The 15,846-nt window shown below is 43.4% G+C and overlaps 1 protein-coding gene across 1 annotated transcript in view; it reads left to right on the top strand.

The window, feature by feature from the left end:
* LOC120842022 (neuroligin-1) overlaps window positions 1-8,115 on the top strand; it is a 136,471-nt gene extending 128,356 nt beyond the window's left edge. The window contains exons 9-11 of the mRNA XM_040501862.1: window positions 98-301; window positions 4,734-4,960; window positions 8,079-8,115. Coding sequence (XP_040357796.1) covers window positions 98-301; window positions 4,734-4,960; window positions 8,079-8,115 — 468 coding nt within the window. The remainder of the gene's footprint in view (window positions 1-97; window positions 302-4,733; window positions 4,961-8,078) is intronic.
* Window positions 8,116-15,846: the final 7,731 nt, after the last annotated feature.

Here is a 15,846-nt window from a genome sequence, read left to right as displayed (position 1 = left end):
AAGATATAGTCATCATTGAAATGACAGTTTTAGGTGAAGCATCAAGCAACGCGGTCGGTAGCCAATTTTATTTTGTTTCCCTCGCCACCATTGACAGCCTCCACGCATGGGCGACGACTTGTCTGGCATGGGCGGCATTCCAGCGTCTGAGCCGGCGTCCATCCTCTCCGGGGGCACTCTGAAGAGGCCTCCGCCATCGTCGCCTTGTGGGCAGCTTGGTGGGGGATGCACCGGGCACCTAGACTACAAAGGAACGCCTCCATCTGTTGTTGGTGGATGCCTCGCCGTCGCACCTCCCAAGGTGGGTTCGCGAATCCTAACTAGTATCTTCTTCATAAACGCCACCCATGTGTGATCTTTATAATAACCGGACAGGTCTAGTCGACGGTTGGCCAAGCCGCCAGCTTGCTGATTATAGACTTTGCCTCGGGTATGGTCATCCACATGCGAGTTAACCCTTTCATGCCCAAAATATTACTTGACATACTGGAAACCTAGAAATCCTGGCGTGGCTTTACAACAAACAGAATACTATAATCCTCGTGCTAAAAATAAATCTTTTCGTTGACGTAAGTCTGTGCGTAAGCTTATTTTCAGTATGACAATACAGCATTGCCTTGGAGCTGAGGCAAAATGCGACAGCAAATGTTGCCTCACTGGGCCCCTAACAACATAATAGACTAGCAACACAGGCTAAACTAGAAGAGAGAAAAACAAATGCTACATGAAAACTTCAAATACACTAGTATTTACAAAACTTACAAGGCAACAACACGAATTAAAATAAAAGCCACTGAACATATTAAACCCCATTAAAAGCCATTAAACAACATTTAAGAAATACATCTTCGATTGTTTTCTGGAGGTCTGCGGAGAGGAAGTGCATCCCAATATATCAATTAAGTTAAGGTAAATGTTCAGGCGATTTGGACTTTCCCAATTCAAACTTTTAGTGCAATAGTTCTGGTTCTAGTCTTTTACGCAATGCCTATGTCTGAAACTCTAGTGTGTATCAGATATTGAATATGTAGAAAAAATAATTTTGGGGGTCGTTTCTTGTACCACCCAAGAAAGGATTTTAGACAATCGTTCGTTATAAGGCTTCAGTATTCAATGCGCGAATTTATTGAACGAAGGAGGAAGCAGTATTGAAGCTCAGTCAGCATTAATAAACCGCGCTCCTTTATTCAATATTAGGTACAAACTTTTAATATTAGATTGAGGTGTAACCCCCCTCCCCAGTCCAGTAAGCAATACTGTAGTTGCGAAGCAAGATTAGGCGAATTTAAGCTGACGATTTAGCCACATAGCAAGTAATGTTCCCGAACTATTCAGCATGCCTCCAAATTGTGTGATACAACGTTTCACAAGACTGAATGGAACATCCAACGAAGGTTCTCATAAAACTGTACTGTTAAAAACGTTTTATCAGAAACCCGTTCCAAGGAGTGTGATTGAAAGATCAAGGAGCTAACAAGATTCATTGGTCTATTAATGGAAGGGAAGACTTGATATCTTTTTGTTTTAATATTTAAAAGAAGCTGATTGGCGACAAGCCATTTGGATAGATTTTTTAACCACATATTTATGACGAGAATATAAGATGGGGAGTTTCTGGATAGAAAAGAAAACAAAAATGTGTATTGTCTGCGTAGAGAACAATGTCTGGAATTCGAGGGATGGAAACAATATCATTAATACAGAGAAGGAACAATACTGGTCCCGATATGGGTCCTTTTGGAACACCATGTTTTATGTATTCGGTGTCGGATGCTGCATCACTAATCCCTACAAACTCTACTTTCAGAGTTTTATAATATTTGTGTTCGTGTTTGAAACATATTTTGTGAACAATCTGTGTTCTCAAAATGTTGAGTTTAAGCAACATTTATCATTTGCCGTATTTTTTTACGTCCAATGACTGAAGGCAGTTAGGAGAAGACACACGTGCACTTGGCGTTTTACATAGTACAGAACCCGTTTAACTAATTTTGCAATTATTGGGCCTGTTTTCCTTTTCTTCCAGTGTTTCGAGGTCAGTGGTACACACCATCATACTCCCATCCTCTGTTAGTTTGGCTTTAAAGAGCAAGTGACCGGTTTTGGAGATTCAATTCGATTCTTCATTGCTAAGCGCAGGTGCCCTCATTTCTGCAACAGATGGGGCTAAACTTATTGAGGCGGACATGGCGAGGGAAAAAAATCATTCTTTAGTGGTTGCTTCCAAGCAATACTGGACACCAGAGGGATAAACTTAACATCCAATAAAATGGATAGATTCGAGGCGAGTTTGAGTTTTGTCCTCCAGGTAGTGGGTGCCAAGTTTTGAGTGATGTGGAATACTCTTAGGAAAGATCTGAGGTTGATGCCATGGCTGCTGTTATTTTTCAGGAAGGTTTACAGCAACCGATGCTCGACCGAAAGTTCGAGGTGCCGTCTCGTGGCAGATAAAGAAACTATTCCCGTGTAGAATATAGGTTTTCTTTGAAACATTAAACGCTTTTTAACGCTATCCCCAATCCCCAACTTTTGTCCGTCCGCCTTTCCGTCCGCCCGTCCGTGCGTGTGCCGCTAACATTTAGTGGGGAAATGGCTTCACGTGACATCAGGTGACCCATACACCGTGGTGATATTGACTGCGCGTGACCTTTACGTCAACTCAGTTTCCTCGCTAAATTTAGCGAGAAAATTCACATCTTGTGACCCATATGCCAATTCAGTTACACACTATATTTAGAGGGAAAAATAACGTTGTTCGACCCAGGCACCAGTAGAGTTTCTCCGATAAATATAGCTGGTGAAATCGACATCACGTGTCAGGACGTCACGTAACCTATGGAAAATTTTCGTTCCCGTTTAAAATAGTCGTAAAATATACGTCACGTGGCACAGCAATTCTTTCACCAATTCCCTACAATTAATTTCAACAGCATAGCCTAAAAACTTTAAGGAAAAAATGAATGCTATTTTTTCTTCTCTTAAATTTTTACATTCTTACAAATTACCGCTGTAAAACGAGCCGGAAAATCGGCGACTTAAAATAGAATGATCTGATCAAACGTTCACCGAAAGTGCACTGAGAAGTTCAAGATCACCGTGTGAACTGTCGAGGCGTAGTTCTCTTTATGTAATGAAATTATTGATACGAAAATCCGGCCGAGACACTGAGGACTGTTTGCATGTAGGCATGCCTACGCATTCCTACACGCAGCGCGTTTTAGCAATCAGCGCGCCACGTCGTCCTTTTTCGCACGGTACTCCGGCAGGGACATCACGTACCCCCACTGCGCAGGGGCGGTGAACTCCACCAATTTGACGACGGCATCCCTGTCAAAGCGTTCCCGTTGCTGTGCTTTTCGTTGTGATTCAATTCTGAGGCGCGTCCGCATTGACCTTGAGCGCCCCCGCAGGCTTCGGTGACGAAGAATCTGCGTTGCTGTGCTTTTCCTTGTTTTTTTATTTTTGAGGCGCGTGCTTTATGGCGTATTGGTGCGGCCATCTTTCGGGCACAACGCGGCCGCTCTTTTGAGTAATGGGAGAAGCAAGGCTTTCGCTTTAAAATCTTGCCAAAGCCAACCACGGATGCATTAGCATACGACGATCTCCCGATAGGCGCAGCAAGCATACGAGCCGTATGAGTCATAAGAGGGGGTCCACGGGGACTTTTGTCGGTAGCTTTGCTGCTTGGAGAAGACTGCGCGAGAGAGAGGGAGAATAAAGCTACGGAATAGATATCTGTGATCAGGTCTACTTCATGAATGAAATAAAAAAAATGCTTAGAATCACAATCTCTTTGTCTGGCTTGCGGACGGTTGTGTCTCGCAATCCAGTGAGATTATGTCCCCTCTCGGTGCTTGCTCCTTGTCTCCTCTAGCATCGGAGAATCCCACAAAAGACGTTATTGATCGGCTGTAGCGTACTTGCCCCTGAAGGACCATCAGCTGTCAGAAGTCGTCTGCGAAGTTAACTGTGCTCGCGTCGCAGGTGCGCATGACTTGTCAGTCTCGATCCGACGTAGATATCAGATAACGCACGCTGTTGTCTGCTTGCTGAGCCTATTGTGAAATGACGCAACCAGTAATTAGCATCGGTACTCTGTTGTCTGCGAACAAGCCCAACGCTGATTTTGGCAAGTTTTTTCGCTCTACTTTGCTAGACGAACACAACAACGCATTGAATTTTCACACGATGTAAGACTTATCTGCTCATGGCACTTTCAATAATATTTTTATATTTTTATACGTAGCGGCGATTGTGCTGGTTTGTTTTATGACGGAAGGTTTGCTTAAGGGAGCCAATAAATGCGTAACACAAGTCTTCAAATCAAAGGATATATGCAACACGTCTAAGCAAGTTCGTCATCAGTAAAAAAAGACGCTTAAAATAAATGGACGATCACTTCGGGATAACGCTGTTGACAATGTCGGTCGTTGGATTGAAAATAAAAAGTATTTGTAGCGATATATTTAATATAGTAGCTTTGCAGTAATAGAGGCTGAGAGTGCACTGAATTGCGGTTAGAAACAAAAACTGCCTCGGTCTGCTAAAGTATATAATTATATCGCGAATCGGCGCAAGGATTCTTTCGCCATGTATCGGGGGTCTTGGAGGAGAGGTGCATACATTAATGCAGAAAAAAAAGTCATTGGATGGCATCTTGCGCTATCTAGTTAGTGTTGCATTCACTTGAATAGTTGAATTACCCGGCCCACCTTGACGGCGCAACACCACAGGTTCCCCCTAAGCCGAACGGACTGCTGCCTTCAGACCATCCCGAGTCCCAGCCCTTGCTCCCGCTCTCGGCTTCGGCTCGGGTCCTGTCCCCCGGAGGTCCGTTTCATCAGGCCACGCTTTTGAGGCATCAGCAGCATCAGCAGCATCAGCACCAACAACAGCAGCAGCAGCAGCAACAGCAGCAGCCGCAACAGGGCACGGGTCACAACACTCAGGAGCTGTGCGTGTGAGTACGTAAGACAAATTTTCATCCTCCTAACTCACAGTGGACATCATCCTCACACGGGAACTTATTTTATACCTTATATCTAATCTCTCACGTGGATTTATTTCATCCCACTCCTCGTCTCCGTTGACGGCCCTAGTTTTGTACTTGGATGCAATTCAACACGTCCTAGTTAACAAAGGCCCCAGTGCTGGATGTGCGACGTCACCACCTGGAGGCCAACGCGTGGCACAGTTTAGGCTCCAGTGTTCAACCATTGATAACACAAGTCCCAGCCGAGCACTCACGGAACAATCGACTTCATTCCATCCTCAGCGCTTGCCTTCTTCAGCTTATATGCTACATTCCGAATTACCACATTATTACACAGGAGGTGCGATTAATCACGGCGAAATGGGAAGTTGAGCGACGCCATGTCCAAAGCGCCCGTGCTTAGTTTCTGACCGATGGCGGCGGCTGTGATACAGAGTAAAACAATATACTTCCTATAGAAGTATAGCGGAAGCATTTTTATCAATACTAATTAAGCTTGCACGTTAGTTTAATTTTTATGTGATACCTCAACAATTTTACAAAAACCTTTGTCGACCGCCTTTTTTTTATAAAACTGTAAAACAAAATTCAGACACTTAAGATACATACATTTGTTTCTGTGCCATTTACGCAGGTATTTTAGCTGTATTTTGCCGGAAAAGTGTATGAAATAAATTTAACTGCTAGAGAACACACAATAGTTTATAAAAACTATAATTAAAAAAACACAATTTTAGCATACTAATAGCCGATGAGTTTTGTGTAGGCACCTTATAAGAACTTTATAAATATTTATGGTTTTATACACTGCCTTTGGTGGAAGATCGGTGCGTGCTGGTTTGAGGTGATCTCTCAGTTCGGTGCTTGTAGTTCAAAACTACATTCACAAGTATTCAATGCGCTCTAAAATCCGAAACATTTGTTAAGGACGGCCAGGGACTGTCTTGGGCAGGCATTTATTTTCATTATTTTCTTTTTTACTCCGATCTACTTTCCTTCGTACGATCATTTTATTCAACATTGTTTTGTTTTTCTCGTTTGGACATATCTTATATGTGTCGAGATTTATTTTTGCCTACACCATTGATTGTTGTTTGGCTCAGTCTACGTTGCTTGAAACTCAAGCCTGCTTACAGCTAAATGAATACTTCATTTATCAACTAATATATTTGTTTATTTTTATATATTGCCTCCGGACTGCTGTGCTGCGGTTGTTGTCTTTCCCTTTGCCTCTAACCAGCAGGGGCGTTTTCCGCAATGCGAGTGTCGAAGCCGTGAGATATAAACCTTGGCCCTATGTATCATTTGGGTTGAGCGGGTAATTTCAAGTAGGATTCTGTTGAGTCAAAACATTTTTGGGGGGTTATAACTCTGCTTGAATAAATATAACAAAGGAATATGAAATCAGGAGACTGGCTTGTTAAGGCAATATCTATTATTAGAAGTACTTGAAAGCATGCAAATGGCACGATTATTTTAACACATAAAGCTGCAAAGCTCAGTCAGAAAAAAGCCCATAAAAATGTGCTTCAGATTAAACAATCACATAATCTTTTTACTTAAAAAATAAAATAACTTAAAAGGAAAGTGTTCCTTTTCACTTTGAACAATAAATCACAGGTAAAAATTACATAACAGCAAACGAAGCAAACAATCTGTCTCAACCATATGAGTACCAGCGTCAACCTCCCTTATACAAACAGGATAGCAAGTGCAAATTCTTTGTAAAAAACATACGGTTAAATTCTGCCTTCCGAGGTTTGGAGGAGTATTTGCGTGGGCTGTTCCGAAACTCCCCAATTGCACTTGCTTTACTTCCTGTATTAGGCAGTAACGGATGAGTTTATTGATTCTGTTCAGTTTGCTCTACTCCTGATGTTCTAGTCTGCTTTTAAGTTCGCTATGCACGTGCACCCCTTCTAGTCAAGATATCCCAGTTGACAAATACAAGAAAGTCTGGGTATGCCCAGCTATAAGCTAACTATCTGTCATCTTGTAAATATACCCTATAAAGCTTGCATCTTTCATAGCTCTAATTGCATCCTTGCTGACCGTCAACAAAATGGTCACCCAATTCGTTAGCCACAGCTAATGTGCTACGGGACATTTTAATCGAACAAAAAGTGAAAGTCATTGCATATAAGTTGTGATTCAGAAGTGATAGATCGTAGCATGCCCCTTCGGCAGTTCATGCGAAGTGTAGCCCAGGTGGAAGCATCACAATTACACTCTTGGCTTTGAATCGCGTCTCAGTCGCACATTGACTTCAATGAATTAAAACCACCCCAAGGCTGCTCGCCTGCTGACGCTGGATTTGTGTCTTGTCCCACATCATCGTGATACATAGAACCCAGAGGCAATTACATAGATCATTGTTTTACATTTCGCTCATTATGAAGAAAATGACTCAGAAAATAGTCTTTTGCGAACGAATTGTACTAAATATTCCTTTGCTTGTCCCGAGCGAAAGTATCTACAGAAGTATTAATGGGCCTTTGAAAGAAAAAAAATGCTTGCTTTATTTTTAATGTCAAGTAAATTCTGGCGCAAGGGCTGTTGTGCTAACGTTTATGGCGCATATGCGTAAAGGTCACTGCACTGGTCTTTTGGCGTCTGCAGGTAATTAAGTAAAACATACACTATTTCTCTTAATATGACGACGTATAGTTAGCTTGACAATGCTGAAAGAAAAAAATATCCGATATTCCTTTTTCGACTTTTCACACTGTACACTCGCTCCCGCATTCGCTGTTTTTAGTCTTTACAAGACCCATACCAAGCCGGAGCAAGAGCGAAAGCGGGCGCCCTGCAATGAAAGAGAGTTTTTGGACACTGTTTTGGTAGAGCGTTGTAGGCATTAGGTTCTGGCAGTGCCGCTTCGAACAATGTTCATACTCTCGCACTTGGTCAGTACGGCTTAAAACAAAAAAAGAAAACGTTTGCTAGACTCCCTAATTTGAGCTCAATACATTAGAAAATGCTCACGGCGGCATTGTCAAGGCAGTATTCAGCGTAAAAATAATCACGAAAGAAAAACACCTTTTTTGAGTCTTCCTCTGTATGTTTCTTATTTCCTCCTATGCAGAAGCTTCCGAGATCGCCGAGAGGAGACGACCGTCTAACAGCGGGTGGTTTCAGCCTCGGCCTCTCTTCCAAGCGCACGCTCAAAGACTATATCGGAAGCGTGACTGCTCAGAGACAATGACCAACGTCGCGCCGGTGCCGATCCGACGCCTTCTCTGATGATCCCCTTCCGCGGAAGTGGAACGAAAAAAGAAACAAAAGAACAACATCGGCATAGCGGGAGGCCGGAAACCACGCCACCGAGAACTCTCGAGTGCAAGAGCACCACGATCGCTTGTAAGAAACTCCTCGCTGTCCGCGTTGTATTATTGTTGCAGTCCCTTTCTACCAAAGACAAAGACTTAGAAGAAGGAAGGAATACATACAGTACACACTTTCCGCCTTGATTGTGAATGCATGTGTGAGTGTGTGCAAAAAAAGGTATGTGCTAGTGCGCGCGCGCAGCTTCTGGTACATGTGCGCGAGTGAGGGAGAAGCGGTTGAGAAAGAAGCGGAGTTTTTATTGTTCTCGTCGTGTGTGTGCGTGACACTGAGCCGGCCTTTGTGAGTCAGAGACGACCGGGAAGAAATGGAAGGATGATACCACGCGTTCAAAGCAAACCCAAAGCAGAAGTCACCATAATGGAACTTTGTTTTAGCAAAGTAACCATAATAACTACCACGCGCAAAAAAAACACAAGAAAAAACATGTTATGATTTTTTTTTTTTTTTAATATTTGTAAACGTTCAACGTCCTGCATGAACTGAGCAGTGGAATCGTAATGTCCGGCAGGTTCGATGCTCTAGCGTGCATTGTGCCTTACTGCCCGGTCCTGCATACGAAGAAACTTACATTTCTTGACGAGTCATCTATCCTGGGAGAAAACAAAATCGAAAGCGTAACATTATAAAACTGATAGCACTATATTTGTTTTATGTTTCTTTTAGATCTAAGTTGCCACTTTTATTTACTCTGATGAATCACACAGGTTTTAATGCTGTGTTGCGCAGAAGTTTGCTCAGGGAGTTGAAAATGATTTCCTACATCTACGAAAGTTTCATTCGTTTGACCTGTTTCGTGAGCACAGTTTCAACTACGAAAAGCGCGTTAATACTTGTACTTATATTGGAGAGCTAACAAATATTCAATCAGTCCGATGATCGCATAAATAAGGACCTTGCGCCTCCACACCTACTTGAGGCTGGCTTGTCTGTAACAACTCGGGAAAGCAAACTGGGCAACACCTTATCGGAAGAAAGGCAAAATGAAGCACTCAAACACCCAGGGAACAAAAATGGATGCGCAGCGCAATGCCCACCAAGCAAAAAGATAGTGTCAGACCCCAGCACACTTCTTTCACCGCCGAAAAGCTCTCAAGGTGCACTGTCCTATTTTGGAGCTCCGACTCGAGTGAGGTGCTGCCTCAAGTCTCGCTATACATTTTGGTTCATTCAGGAAGTCACGTTGTCATGATGTAGAGCAAGGCGCGATGATGTTTCGTGGTGCGGTAGAAGGTTTGGACGGGCCATGCATTATTCAGATGGCGTTGCCTATTCTGCGCGTGCAATCGCCTTGACATTTTTGTTTCTTTGTTCAAACTGTCTGAGGTAAGAAACGTCGTCTTGTGGGATTTGAGAAAGCCGGCAATAGTCACCTCCAAAGCGTGTTTTCTTTAAATATCCGCGCTATACTTCGGTTCATCTTCAAATAAAAAATAGGGAAAAGAAGGCTGTAAAGCGGTCTTATTTTCACATGTGCCATGGTTTATCGAACAAGAGTTGCACCGTGGTTAAAGCACTTAAAGCGTGTCTGCGTCACTCGTTCTACTGCCAGTACAAGACGAAAGGGTTTGCTTTTTAGAAACTGCCGCTATATGGTTTGTACAGATTGCTTTATACAGACAGTTCCGGTAGTCAAGAAATGTATGCCAATACTTCTGAAGCATCGGTTTTGGCATTTACTGACATAGTGTGCAAAAATACTCCAAAAGCCGGGAGACGTCATAATTAAAATAAGTACACCGACTTGACATAACAGAAAAAACAACTTCATTAGACGTTTCGCCTCCCATGCGGGAGGCATCATCAGTAGTTACACAGCAAATGCAGGGTTCAACCTAAACACAACGCTATTTATCACGAATGTCCGTGTAAGCTTCGTGGAGAGGGCCGCGGTTTTTGTTGCACAAGGATGTGTCCCTGCGAAGAAACCACGATTCTAGAAGCTTTCGGGGCCCCCATCTGTCCTCTCTCGCCAAGGTCGTCGCGGCCGGAAAGTCGAAAGAATGCCCCATTGTCCACGCATGGTCCACCAGTTCAGTCTTCAGTCGCGTCGCGTGGGATGCGTACGTGACGTCACGCTTGTGTTCTTTGAGTCTGGTATCTCTCCTCCGTCCGGTTTCGCCAATGTAGGACGCTGGGCAGTCACTGCAGGGGATCTTGTAGATAACGCCTCTTTGGACGTTCGCCGGGGTTGGGTCCTTTGGTTTGGAAACGGAATTTCCAATAGTTCTGTATGGCTTGAAAACAGTTCGGATGCCAAGGGGCCTCAAAGCGCGACTAAGAGGTTCGGAGACTCCTTTGACATAGGGGATGCACACTACATTCTTATCTCTTTCCCTTTCGCACGGTTCCACATTTTGTTTCATTTTGTTTTTGAATCGTGGTTTCTTCGCAGGGACACATCCGTGTGCAACAAAAACCGCGGCCCTCTCCACGAAGCTTACACGGACATTCGTGATAAATAGCGTTGTGTTTAGGTTGAACCCTGCATTTGCTGTGTAACTACTGATGATGCCTCCCGCATGGGAGGCGAAACGTCTAATGAAGTTGTTTTTTCTGTTATGTCAAGTCGGTGTACTTATTTTAATTATGACATAGTGTGATCGTTAATTACGTCGGACCGTTGATTCGGTCGGAAGTGCTATACTTCTTAAACCTGTATTCTTAGTTGGGACTCTAAGGTTATAAAACGTGATTTTGAATGTTTTGGGGCACATAGCCTTTCCGGATCAACAGGCTTTGATTAATGTTTTACCTGATCATTTGATGTCATTTTTTCTATTTGCCACCATGAATAGCTACACGCCAGATTTCCGAGAAGTAGTTGGGCGAGGTTTTCAAAGTTAGGATTTGGCTGCCAGGAGCCGTGAACATCTGTCTCAAAAATACCTAAAGAGCATTACCTTTAACTCAAAATATTGTTTTGTCATGTACTCGCAACGACACGAAATGACTAAACTTCGACGCTGTCCGAAAACACACGACACAAAATGTATCGGCCAACACATCAAACATCAAGTTGGGGCAAGGTTTTGGTGCAAATCAACTTAGAGTAACATCGCACGATTATCGGTCCCGTGCACGCTGTGTAGCCCCGTCGGTCTCGAAACATGTCCCTAGACCTATCCAGTCCCTGTCCTTCTGCCATGTGTTTCATTCTTCACATGGCTGCCTTTCTTTCGAAAGAGGATGTAGGAAAAATCCGCTTAAAAGTGTGTTTCACGAAGAGAAGAGACTCAATTAACGAATCTTCTATCTTGTTTGTTTAATGCTCCATCAAGAAACAAAAACAGAGTGGCGTTGGCTTTCAATATATTACGAACCAATAGTAAACCGACTCCTTAAGCTCTAACATACAATCAGTGAGGGCTGCTGCTGCCAGAGCCATATAGGAGCTGCAAAAGAGGCCACGGATTACGAGCATGGAAGAACCGCCTTTAAGATGACACCGTCTTCTCTCGCACGGCTTTTCCAGGAACTCCTGCTTGAGAGAGCTGAGAGCACATAACGGCCAGCGCTCGCCTGCCACAACTAGCAAAGGCCTGCTTTTCACAAACACAATTTATCTTTTTGAATGACCTACATAGTCGAGAGCAACATAACAGTTCGCTGAAATGATCTTTAAGAAATGCATCGGATTTATAAGGACAGCTTCAGGGTTATTGTGTTCATAGCATGTTGACTAGATGACGTCAGAGTGTGACGCGACATTATGACACCGCGTGACTTCAAGAGTTGCGTGACTTAATGACGTCATGTGAAGCCATGACGTCAGGTGATTCATGAGGTGACATGGCCTCAGGGACATTAGTGCGTCACATGACGTCACAATGTTAAGGGGGACTGTGACGCATCTATTTATTCACAACACTCTCGCAATCTGCCCTTGTGTGGCTTCCTTACTGTTTCTCCAAAGGAAGGAGCTCGAAGAGTTCCAACTAGCCATTCCTTAAGAGCGCCTTTGGGAAATGCCAGGGATGTCGAATTTTTTTTTATATTATTATCGTCAATGAGAGCTTCATCTAGAAACCTGTATTCTTCATGCGGACATTGTGAAGTCAGCGGTAATCTAAGAGAATGATATTTAAAAATCAGGAATTGTCTCAAAGACCATATAAGTCCCAGTGACTGAGAAAATAAGGTGGCACCGAATGAGCAAAGAATATAAAGAAGCAATGAACATTAAAAAAAAATAATAAGCAGCACAACTTTACTTAACCGTTCGGTCATTCAGCATGCAAAATAAATTCTGCGGATAAAATAGATTGGCACATTTGTGGAGACCTCTTAGCGGTTATCCTGCAACTAATGGAAGTACAAACAAGGTAGATATTAAATGTTTCTTAACGATTTATTAAGCAAGAAATCAAAGCAACCTCTGCGTTTTCCTGCATTTTATTATAGGACAGTTTTTGTCAAAAGTAGAAGGCTATGTAATTTTATACCGACGATCTTGTTGTGAGCTTGTTCAGTCCTCACCTCTCGAAATATATTTGCAAGGAAAAAGGACTTTTATTATTGTTTCACTGCTCGGATTTGTAGGATTTGGCTGGCTTGTACCCGTTCGTGGAGATGGTAGATTGCTTTGGTTCAAGAACATGTAGTCATTTATTGATTGTTATCGCCGCGCGCCGCGACCCAAAAGCCGCCTCGCACACTTCTGCGCCGGCCTTCTATCAGAGGCAAGCCGCCGCTTGCGTGGCCCATCGTACTTGGCCACCTCGCGGTTGAAAATAGACAGAGACGGTTTCAGATGCCGGCAACCTGGTCCAACACATTGTATCGCCAGGCTACACAGAAACTCAAGGGAGAACATTTAGTACTCCTTCATATTATCACTTGGTTCCATATTTAACTTTTTTGTTGTTGATTGCCTCAAGAAGTGGTAAGGCAGTCAGGAGGGCGCAGTGCGCGTTTTACATAAAAATAAAACAGAGCCGAGTTCGTTGTACCGCATCAGTCTAAGAATGAAACCGTTCCGTGCAGTTCTTCTAGTCGACTTATTTTAAATGATACACCAATATAAAGACGCACACGGGTCAGTAGGAGTGCAACTTGCGCAGCGCATTGCGGAGAGTATCGTTTGTCTTCGTTGCTCAGGTGACCAAGTTGGGCGGCCAAAAATCGCATACCGAAAGGTATGGCTCACAAAAGCGCTTACTGCGTCGCGCACCAAGTGAGAGGATGACACGTTCATGCATTGTTTGGTAAATAAAACGAAAATGGCGAACTTAATTTTTGTTCAGTATTTTATAGTTGCGTGTTTTGCAAATGACACGCGACAGCTTCAAACAGACTTTCCCGGAGTAGAGTGGCAATGTGCTGCAGCATTGACAAAATGGAAGTGATATTTCGCTGTCTGCAAACCAACTTCTTAGTCTTTTATCGTAAATATAGTGTGTCCAAAATTAATTCCAAAGCTGCAAAACAAATAAAACAAATGGTACATTCAATAGAAAAACATACAACTAGAACTTTCACTGATAGTGCATTTAGGTGGTGGGTCTTGGCAGGTAAACTTTCAAGGCCCAACTCCATTTCTGCGAAAAAAAAATATACAAACACACTTGCCAGCGTCAACTGCTCACGTGTTCACACATGACCAAGTTAGCAATTGTTGTAACTTGTCGCGCCATCTTACTATAGGCAAAGCAACTGGATGATAGACTGTCATAAGTTAACTGCGCTTACCGGGAGATGGCGCCACAAGTTACAGCCTTTCGTAACTCGATCATTTGTGAACAGGTTAACAGTTTACCTTGGCAAGTTCCTTTTTATTATTTGTCCCGAAAAGGAAATTAAATGGCTGGAAATTTCACCGGGCAAAGTGCGCCCGCTTTATTGTCGTTCGGTGAATCTTTGAACTTTATTTATGCAGGTGCAAATTTCTTTAGCTGGTTTCCTTGCGCTACGGTCAAACGTTTAAACCTTAAACACTTCAGGCCTCTGGTTAGACAACCCCACTGTCACTTTTGATAAAAGATCTGCTCTCTCTGTTCTTTACCAAGGATCTACGCAACCCCCATTATTATTATTATCAAGGAATCATAGCGTCATGTGGTCATGTAATAACTGCTATTTAATACCTTAGAACTACCCCAGTTTGGCTGCCATACAACACACGCTGAATTCCGTTGCGCGCCAAAAAAATGTTGCGTTAGGCTTGATATTTTTATTCTTAAACCAAATGAGGAACATTCCTCTTTCTTTCGACATTACTACCTCTTTGCGTTTATAAACAAAACCATATTTATAAAATTTAATGCCTCTTTGTTGGAACCGATAAATCAAACATGACCAGGAATAAGATAGCAACGAACTAAACTAGGGGAGTATTTAAAAAAATTTTACTTCTCCGTGATTTTTGAAAGCAGTGCTTATAGTCTATTGCAAAACAGATATAGGAAATCCTACATTCACAAAAATCACACACTAGTCAAAGTGCAATGCGCATTGTCACATTTGTGATTAGCCGCATCTTTTTAATGCTAACGCATACACTGTCCCATGGAGCGAAGCCGCCGCAACATGAGAACGGCACCTAAATTCCCATTGGCTACGACCTGTGATGTAGTTCCATCCCAGGCAGCACGCTGACACTGGGCCAGCGTCGGGGGAATATTTCTCACAATATTGGCCCAGTTTCGTGTTTTGCACCTTGGCCTAGTATTGGCCTATATTGGTTAACGATCTTTCTAAAAATGGGCCAGTATTGGCCCATTTTCGAGCTCTGGCATTCGAGCTCTGGCAGAGATGAACGAATATCGGTTAACATGGCCGCGGCTGCTGCGGTGTCAGCGGTCTTGGGCCAAACCAACGTAACTATAGAATTAACCGATCAGTTGGAAAACTGCCCGCCCTGAAAAACTAGAGCCTGCTCTGAAAAAAAGTGTCACCGATCAGTTCTCGAGAACCAAGCTAATAGCGATCGCAGCGCTGCCATTTTTCCCGCACCGGCCACTCGAGGAACTGCACGTGACTTCTATTTTGGCTTTTATCGGCCATTTTGGCTCCGAATCAAGGGTGCCATCCCCGTCTCCCAAGCGGGCGCGTCGCTAATTACTGCCGAAGTTAGGATACACCTAGGTCGGGACGCATTACCCGAAATCACCACTGAGACATGGTTGTATAAAAACAATATTAATTGTGCCGCAAACCTTGTAAACTTAAGATTTTAGAAAACATGACGCTCCCCCTATTTTGTACTAATCTCCAATAAAAGCTACCGCAAAAAAAAAGAGTTTTCTTCCGTTCGTTTGTAGGAAAAAACCCAGTTCCAGTCACTGATTGCCCGGCACGCCTTCGGCACGGCCCGTGGAAACAGCGGCGGCCACCGTGATTAGCCGGCGCGATTGACTGCGATTCAGTATCGTTTTAGAAACGGTCAAGAATTACAAATACCGGCCGATATAGCCGGTGCAGTCCTGACAAATTACCGGCAAACGGCACTGGATACTGTATATCAGCGTGGCATTGCCGACTCACGTGGTGTTCCGCCGACATCGGTC

The sequence above is a fragment of the Ixodes scapularis genome, unplaced genomic scaffold (genome assembly GCF_016920785.2).
Source record: "Ixodes scapularis isolate PalLabHiFi unplaced genomic scaffold, ASM1692078v2 PGA_scaffold39__5_contigs__length_11793443, whole genome shotgun sequence".
Taxonomy (NCBI): Eukaryota; Metazoa; Arthropoda; class Arachnida; order Ixodida; family Ixodidae; genus Ixodes; species Ixodes scapularis.
The sequence above is the reverse complement of the archived record's forward strand: the minus strand, read 5'-3'. Positions and strand labels throughout refer to the sequence as shown.